The 9,211-nt window shown below is 44.2% G+C and overlaps 1 protein-coding gene across 6 annotated transcripts in view; it reads left to right on the top strand.

Moving 5' to 3' along the window:
• The first annotated feature begins 380 nt into the window (after window positions 1-380).
• Window positions 381-9,211, top strand: part of LOC123517591 (lachesin-like) — a 338,020-nt gene continuing 329,189 nt past the window's right edge. For 2 of the 6 annotated variants that reach the window (XM_045277850.1, XM_045277853.1), the window contains exons 1-2: window positions 393-545; window positions 1,003-1,386. In XM_045277850.1, coding sequence (XP_045133785.1) covers window positions 1,305-1,386 — 82 coding nt within the window. In that variant the 5' untranslated portion in view covers window positions 393-545; window positions 1,003-1,304. Of the gene's footprint in view, window positions 1,387-9,211 lie in introns of all 6 variants that reach the window. The other 4 variants (XM_045277848.1, XM_045277849.1, XM_045277851.1 and 1 more) reach the window with 4 other exon arrangements.

Raw genomic sequence — 9,211 nt, forward strand, 5'->3', positions numbered from 1 at the left:
CCAGTACTCGCCTGCGCCTTACCTTTAGGTGTACATAAGGCTGAGGGTCAGCCAGGATTAAACAATAATTATATAATATTAGATTTTGTTTTTGTAAGAATCGTCGTAGAGTGCGCCAGATAAGCATGACCAAGAACCCCATTGTGTTGGAGACGATCTGAAATTCCTTTATGGAAGTGTTTGCACATTTGTGTTTGTTTCTTAAGACGTCTTTTTTTCTGGCAATCATTTGTGTTTTTCGGCATTTGCCTTTCGCCATGTGCGCCACCCTTGGTTTGCAGGTATCGTCTGTACAGGTGCGTTTTGAGTGTGGCGAAGGTGGTGCGCCTGCGGGCCGGGTTGGGGGCGGGCTCTTTCAGGTCGCTTGGGTAGCGGGGCGGAGTCTGGCACCAGTGTCCTCTTGGCCGTCGTATCGCGCGGGACATCGGGTTGCTCTCTCCGTGGCGCCGCTCCCTTGCCGCTAGCCCAGCCAGGCCATTCCGCCCTCGGCCACTATCGCCACTTTACTTGGCTGAACTATTTTTATCCGGATGAATTTCCACCTTGTATGACACACATCTTCACTCTATGATATGATAACTTTGCAGTAAGAAGACTTTGTTTGCGGCGCAAATGCCCCTCTCATAGAAACTGCTTGTGAGACAAACCGTCGGACAGGATTATTACTATGAAAACTTTGCTAAACTCCCGCTGATCTGCTTCCGTAACTAATTTGTTGTCAATGTCTTCCTGCAGTAATTTCAGCGCAAGCACACAGCTGGTATAACAGTCTTCCTTGTTTTTGTTTACTTTTGTTTTCTTAAAAGAAATCACCCGAAATCCTTAGTGTCAGATATTGAAAATTTGTCCCTGTTGATTATAATAATTGAAAAAAAAAAGATCTAGAATATCGCCTCGTTGTAAGCAGTCTTGTGGCAGACTTTGTGGCTGAACGGGAGCCATTGCAGGTCAATGCCTCGCCGCAGGAAAGAGGCGACTCCTTCATGATAATAATTGTTTCAGTATATTGATCTTGTTGTTGGTTGTGGATAAGCCTTGTAATCTGTGAGGTGAGCTGATCTATAGTGAACCACTTCTCATATACGGCTTATATTTATAAGAATTTATGAGTTACAAAAATTAACAAGAGGGTGAACGGATAAATTGTGAAAGTGTTGTGCATTGAAAGTTTGAGGTGAATGGAATAACGCCGTCTGAGCTGGGTCTGAGTGGTGTTTGTGCGCGGCGTGCGGCAGTGGTGGTGAGGGTGTTGGTCCCGCGGGGACCACCGCTTGGAGCAGCACAACACCAGCCGCCGCGGGACGATGCCGTCGCCGTTGAGATCTTGTGGCCGGCCCAAGATGGCGTCCCTCGCTCTGTGCCTGTGGGCGCACGTGGCTATGGCAGGTAAGGCCGCTCCCCTCATATTTCACTAGGAGCGTGGCTGGAGCTGCCAGGAGCGTCAACACTGGCAGCCTGCAGCTGTCTCCCGCCACAAATGCAAATTTGGTCATAATGTTTAAAATAATGTTTGCGGTATTATTCAAATGTATTAGTTTCAATTGAATTTAATCAAGAACGTTATTGCTGAGGTGCTGACTTCAGCCAATAAGGAAGGCAGCCCGCCAGACAGAGTTCTGTTAGCCGCGTCGAGCGGCGAGGCGGCACATTCATCTCATCAGTCATCTCGTCTGCTAGAAGTCCGCCAGAAGTCAAAGGTCGTCACCTTACGAATTTAGAGAAACAAAACATTTTTGTTTAACCACATTTGCACTCACTGGGATGGCAAATGCTTTGATGATTGTATGTACTCGTAATTGTGAGTGTCTCCGCTCCAAGACCATCTACACACAGCTAAACGAAGGTGGCGCTGAGGCACATCAGCGGCAAAACTCCACAAGAAACTGTGTCGGCCCCACCAAGCGGTTGCGGCTGCTGTGTTGCTCCCTGTGTTCTTGTGCGGAGTGCTGGCTGTTGCTTATTTTGACACAGGTTGCTTCTGTGGTCGCTAGAATATGTTTTTACGGTATTGCTAATTGTAAGGGTCCCACCGACAAGTTTGGGGAAATGTTTATATGCACTTAAATGATCCAGCAATTATTTTTTGTTATATAGTAAATAATAATAATGATAATTCTAATGGAAACAATGATAATAGTAAGAATAACAATGATAATGATGACTATAATAATAATAATGATAATAATAATAGTAATAATAATAATAATAATAATAATAATTATTATTATTATTATAATGATAACAGAAATAACGATTATTCAATAATAGTATTAGATATTATATTATGTTATTAATATTATTATTATTATTATTATTATTATTATTATTATTATTATTATTATTGTTAGTAGTAGTAGTAGTAGTAGTAGTAGAAGTAGTAGTAGTAGTAGAAGTAGCAATAGTAGTATTGTGTTCCTTCTACATAAAGGAATATAATTATTGCTACCACTGCTACTAATAGTAATATTAGTAGTACTTAGTAATAATAGTATTATTTTGTTTTTGTATTATTTTTGTTGTTATTGTTATTGTGGTCAGCGTTGTTTTTGTTGTTGTTGTTTAATAACCAGTATCACCATCACCACGGAGGCTGCCCATTGTCCTTTAGAGGAAGGTCGGATTCATAAAGTAGGCGCACAGAAATCTTTCCACGATGCCTCTATTCCTTATATTTGTCAATCTCTGGGAAGGCTGGCAGTGCTGGCTTCTTCTCCATTTTGGAGGTGGGACGAGCAAGGACAGCTCCGGAGTCACTGTAGGGTGGATATTGGGAGCCCCTCAAGCGGTGGCTGTTTCAACGTGATGGTGATGACGCAGGTAGAACCGTCCGCCACCCGCTCGTGTTGCGCTGACAGCCGTGGTGGTATTTTTAGCTCCTTAGAATTGCACGTTGTCTTGACGTAACGCAGATTCTTAGCTTCATTATAGAGCCAAACAGACATGGAGATATGGAAATGCTGTAGATCGTAATGTTACAGTAAAGTGATGTGGTATTGAATGTCGTGTCGAGCAGCTTGTTTTATATATATATATATATATATATATATATATATATATATATATATATATATATATATATATATAGAGAGAGAGAGAGAGAGAGAGAGAGAGAGAGAGAGAGAGAGAGAGAGAGAGAGAAAAGAAAGAAGGAAAGAAAGAAAGAAAGAAAGAGAGTATATTATAAACTATGTACACACACACACACACACACACACACACACACACACACACACACACACACACACACACACACACACCGCGTAGTGTAGTTGTTAGTACACTCGACTCACAATCGAGAGGGCCCGGGTTCGAGTCCGGGAGAGCGGCGAGACAAATGGGCAAGCCTCTTAATGTGTATCCCCTGTTCACCTAGCAGTAATTAGGTACGGGATGTACGAGTAACTCGAGGGGTTGCAGCCTCGCTTTCCCGGTGTGTGGAGTGTGTTGTGGTCTCAGTTCTGCTCGAACATCGGTCTATGAGCTCTAAGCTCGTTCCGTAATGGGGAAGACTGGCTGGGTGACCAACAGACGACCGTGGTGAATTACACACACCACCCTTTGCTCAAAAAAGGTATTAACTATTCGTTGACTGAAAAATCTTGGGTCACCTGAGTGAGGTTCAAGGCCTATCTGTGGAGTGACAGGCAACAACGCTCTCCATTGAATAATGTATCAGTGTGTGTGTGTGTGTGTGTGTGTGTGTGTGTGTGTGTGTGTGTATGTGTGTTTGTGTGTCCCTTTTTTTTTCTCTTAACTTGGCAACAGAAAAAAATACAATGTCAACCGAGTCAAAGGAAAATAAAAAAGCCTTGTTGAACTGCAGTATACTGTACAAATAGCATATATATGAATTCAAATACATCAATCTCTGTCCGATGTATACTTGCTCATGCACACACACACGCAGCCATGTGTATGTAAGTAGCCACGCGAGACAACAGCTGTTTCGTGAGGGACGAGTCTAAAAATGATATGCCTGCTTTTTTTGTTTAAAAAAAATAAATAAATAATCGGAGTAAGAAGTTCAGAGTATCGATGAAGTTTTTGGTTTGGTTTTCTTCATATCGCCTAAAGAATGAACCTTGACATCTTAACACGTCACCAGAGAGCATTACAATAATCTTCCGGTCCCTGGTGTAGGTGAGAGTTGGCGTGTCTTAGTGGCATTGTCATTGTGCGTGCTGTGAAGTAGCTCGTGTTGAGGAGTCAGGCGTGGCTCGCTGTCATTACGGAAATTATGACTTTGTGATAAAGTATAAAATCTTTTGGCGCGTAATGAATTATAACTATGTAGCATTTTTATCACCCAAAGCATGTGAAGTTGATTTTTTTATCATTTATTTGCATTATTTATTTATTTATTTATTTATCTATATATTTATTTATAAATTTATTTATATATGCGTATTTTTTATCTATTTTATTTTATTTTATTTTTTTTCCTGTGCCACATGTACTCACAACAATCAGATGATGGAAGCAGGCGGCGATGTGTCGAGGCCTGGGCGCTGCTGCCTCGCGCCTCGCCATCTGCCTGAGCGCCGCCAGCAGTGTTGCTCCGGCAAACTGAATATATATGAAGGGGAAAAAAATCAAGGTTATAGATCACAACAAGTGGCAATGGTGGATCAAGCCTTGGCCGTGGGCAAAAATAATTGGCACCATATCATATTTTCAGGTAATGGTGATGCACCTAGAAGTCTGGCTATTGTGCTATAAATTGTCCGAAAGTCACCATATGAAACAAAATTAAATTCAATATGAGTGGCAAATGGCAGCCTTTTAAAGGCGCAGCGGTGTGATGAGTGCTGGGTGCTTGGTTGTGTTTGAACCATTGTGTGAATGTGAGGTGTGGCGAAACGCGTGTGTGTCCAATAAGACGAAGAGAGAAACGATTCCACCAAGTCAGGATGATGGGGAGCAATAGCACGTCAAGTCGCTGGTCATCGTACTGAACGCTGTGCCGGACACAATTGTGAGGTTCACTTTATAGCCACAAAGAGCAGCTCATTTATCTTCACCATTCCTCGTAATACAAAACAAGAGCAAAATTTTGGTCCACTCAATATTGTATCAGTGCAACAACAACTAATGAGCGACACTCAGTTGGCGCGTCGTGATTCTCGTAAACAAAGGTGAAGATTTAAGTAACTTGACATCGCAGCACTGTGAGTAGCCTCTTCAGGTGTCAGCAGCTTTAATAGATACACGTTCTCATCCTGAAGGCTGAGCTTCGTGTTGGACAAACTCTTATAGAAATAATTTAGGTGATTCATACGCTTGTATTACGTATGTAGTGTGTGTGTCTGTGTGTGTGTGTGTGTGTGTGTGTGTGTGTGTGTGTGTGTGTGTGTGTGTGTGTGTGTGTGTGTGTGTGTGTGTGTGTGTGTGTGTGTGTGTGTGTGTGTGTATGTATGTGGTATATGGATGTGGGTTATGGTTGCGCCACGCTGCGTCTTTAGCGGTAGTATTGGTGAAATATGTACAGGATTTGAGGATATGGCAGTATTCAGAAGAAAGCGGATGTGATGACCTGTAGGAGCGATGGGGGAGAATAGGGGAGTGTTAGATGAAGAGTTGCGTGAGGGCGTGTAAGGGAGTGTGAAATGAAGAAGCGTGACCGGGGCAAGGCCACTGAGGGAGGGACTGGTGTGGTGTGCCCGTTGTCGACCCAATGGGCCCTATGTCACAATCGACGGCCATTCTGAGCTTTCTGACTAATGGAGGTGATTAATGTATGTGTTGGCATTAATCTGAGTCGGGCCGTGTTTGTGCGGGGCGGTGGCACGGGTCGCCGCTGCCGCTGGTCCCCGGGGTGATTATGTGTCCATTATGGCGGATCAGGTGGCTCATGCCCTTATCCACACTGTTCACGTCCCTCTGCACCGCCCAGCTTCCACTGGCTGTCTGTCTCGGCGTCTGGGAATGTGGATTTGCTGGTCACTTGTTTCCCCACATTCCTGTCACACACCTAGGCTTATCCTCTGTGTGTGTGTGTGTGTGTGTGTGTGTGTGTGTGTGTGTGTGTGCGTGCGTGCGTGCGCCTTAGCTCATAGTGTATTCCCTGTCGCTGTAAAGGTTGGTGTGGTTTGTGCCAAATGCCACCCACCAGTGCAGCGGCGTCAAGTTGTAACCTTTCATGCTGGAACTCGACTTCCATGAACGACGGATGTCACTTACTTATTTCCTATTCCAGCAGCTCTGGGTGACCTCGTCCTGAACGGCGGATGTTGCTCAAAACGTTCCAATTTAGTGGCCACGAACGGCGGATATCATTCATTTCCTTTCCTCCGCCGCTGTGTGATCTGACACCTTCTTGGAATATAGAGGATCGTGAGGTGTCGCGCGGCTGGTCAAGGGTGTCGTATCTTGCCGTCGCCCCATCACCGACTAATTGCATCGCCCCTGTCCCCTAATTGCGGACGACCGTCTTTATAAACTCTGATCCGGCTGTTAATTTCCGCTCCCCTCACCTCCCCTCGCACTCCCTGACAGGAAAGGGTTAGGGAGGGAGAGGTGCGGGGCTGGACAATTGTTTCGGTGGTGGTAGATGACGCCGGGGGAGATAACGATGAGCAGATCATTCAGTACAGGTCTAAGAGGTGTAGGTAGCGCAGTGGATGTAATAACCAGACTATGCCGCCGACTGTATGTAGAAAGAATCGGTCACATGAGTCGGGAAAGCAGGACAGGTACGATATGCAAGACAACGGTAAAGCGAACAGCAAGTGTGGAGAGAGAGAGAGAGAGAGAGAGAGAGAGAGAGAGAGAGAGAGAGAGAGAGAGAGAGAGAGAGAGAGATCCGTATTTTTATCGTTCGTACTTTTCCACACATGTTCCGTAGTCCCAATTCAGCGGGCCAGACAGACAGATAGACACGTTCATGGTGACAGCCTAGAATGTCATGATGTCCAACTCACTTTCCTTGACATACACGTTATGGAAAGGGGAAAAAAAAGAAAGAAAAAAATAACATCAACAACATTGTAGGGAACAACATGCAGTCAGTAATATAAAAAAAAAAGGGGGAAAAAAATATTGTGTGATTGACAAATAGACGAACTGGTCACACTGTTACCTGGGGACGTGACAGCGCGGCGCTTTCCACACTGCCCAGCGGAGTCACTGTATGCTGCCATCGTCATTGTTTTAAACATTTTCTCACAGCCAGGCACAGTAAACGCATGTTTGTCTCTAGAGCACTGTTTCTTGTGTGCTCCAAGTGTAATGAAGTGTGTCAATGAACCGCAGAGACGTGAAGTGTTTATGGAGGTAGTGCAGACATGGTCATCACAGCTTCTCGGTTGCTGACTGACTGTCTTATCCGGTGTTGGATTTTCTTTCATGTTATTTTTATCAGGTTATTTCCACCTTGTGTATATTGTTAGTGTTATCTTGTCGTGGATTTTTTTAATACTTATAATTTTTTTCTTTCTTTGTTATAGTGTATTTTATATTGCGTTATTCATTCATTCTAAAGACACGGTGTGCAAAAGCAATGCAAAGCGACACCACTTAGTTTAATCACAGCGAAATATTGTTGTTCACATGAAGCAAGAGTGTACGCGACGAGGGATGAAGAGTGAACTTTCATCACTTATTTCACTCAGCTCTTGTGAGTTACTAAAAGATCAGTTTTAGAGACAAAGTTTGATTTATTCTTTTATTACAATCGGCAACAATTACAAAATAACCACAGCACCTATAGTAATAAGGCTAAAATACTGATGCTTCCTAGGAGCAGGAACACTAGATAAAGAAATGCTAAACGTCGGCCATCACTCCTTACGGTGAGCTGGTGACGTCAGGACAGCAAATAATGAATGTCAAACCCAGGAAGAGTTTTTTTCCTTCATTTTTTATGCATGATACTTTGCGGAGTAGAATTAATTCTAACCTTAGATATTTCAGTCGTGTTTAATAATTGACTTTCATCGCTAGACTTGATGAAAACCCTGAGACTCCCGGCTTTTATATTGGATACTTCACACCCTTTCATATACCTGTGTTCAATTCTCTCTTCCAAACACCAAGAGCATCCCTCAGCCCTTCACTCACTAGCCCAGCCAACCCCACCAAACCTTCGAGACATCCGCACTCACAGCTCATTCCCCTAAGCCACCACCACGCCCTTCAGCCCCGCCTTCTCCTCTCTGATAGGACTTACGCTCTTTGCCTCTCCTTTCTTCAGTCGTTAAGAGAGCCGTGCCTTCCATCCCTATCCCTTCAATAGCTGATAGGAGGCGCCCTCACTCCCTCTTTCGCCCCTTCACTCCCTTCTTTTATTACCGGCAGGAGACACCACTCCCCACCCATCACCCATTCCTTTCCCATAACTAGTAGGAGACACGCCCCTCACCCTCTTCCCATAACCCAACTGGAATCAGTGCTTCCCTCCCTTCAGCTCCCTAACGACCTCGGTTGGGTTCTGCAACCTACGGCACTAGACAGTTTAATCTGCCGATGGAGGTCCACGTCACTTTAGCGGTAATGGAAACCTTTTACCACCGCCTCCCGCCCGTCCTGCTGAGGCCTCACTCTCAGGGTCGAAATCCATTTGCATTCTGGATCCCAGTCGAGGTTCACCGGGCGGGAGGCAGGGAAGCAGGGCCGGGAGAGACACAGGCAGGCCTGCGGGTGTGGGACCGCTACACAGGAGGGCGTGGTCGCGAGGGCTACTGGGAAGACTTATCGAGAAGAGGAGATAAACTATCCAATGCCCCATTTCTGGCCACGACATGATCTCTTTCCGGGAACCATTAAGCCCTCTTCTTTTTTAACGATCGTTGTTCTTAATTAATTTGGGCAATTTAGAATTTTGTCCCAGAGTATTATTTCATAATCAAGAGAGATTCATGCTTGTTTATTCTCATATTTTCTGCAATGACGTATTTTTTTCAGTAATAACGTCAGTTTTTTTTTTCTGGACAATATATCACATGTATTGTCTAGTGGTTCTTCTTATAGAACAGTCATTTATATTTATATATTCATGATCAAAATAATGTATATATTTGTTTTCTATTGTCTAAGTACAGCGAACATGCAATGGTCACATCAGCGACCGTACTCATGTCATTCTCAAGGTTTTTGAGGAAGTGAAATTGTTGTACCTCCTCTCTAAATCAGCATCACTATACTGTCCTGGTATTGCTGTGCCGTTACCCAGGTGAGGTCGGGGTTGGCTTCCAGTTGCCTCCTATGATAGAGA

This window comes from Portunus trituberculatus, chromosome 42 (assembly GCF_017591435.1).
Source record: "Portunus trituberculatus isolate SZX2019 chromosome 42, ASM1759143v1, whole genome shotgun sequence".
In the NCBI taxonomy this organism is placed as follows: domain Eukaryota; kingdom Metazoa; phylum Arthropoda; class Malacostraca; order Decapoda; family Portunidae; genus Portunus; species Portunus trituberculatus.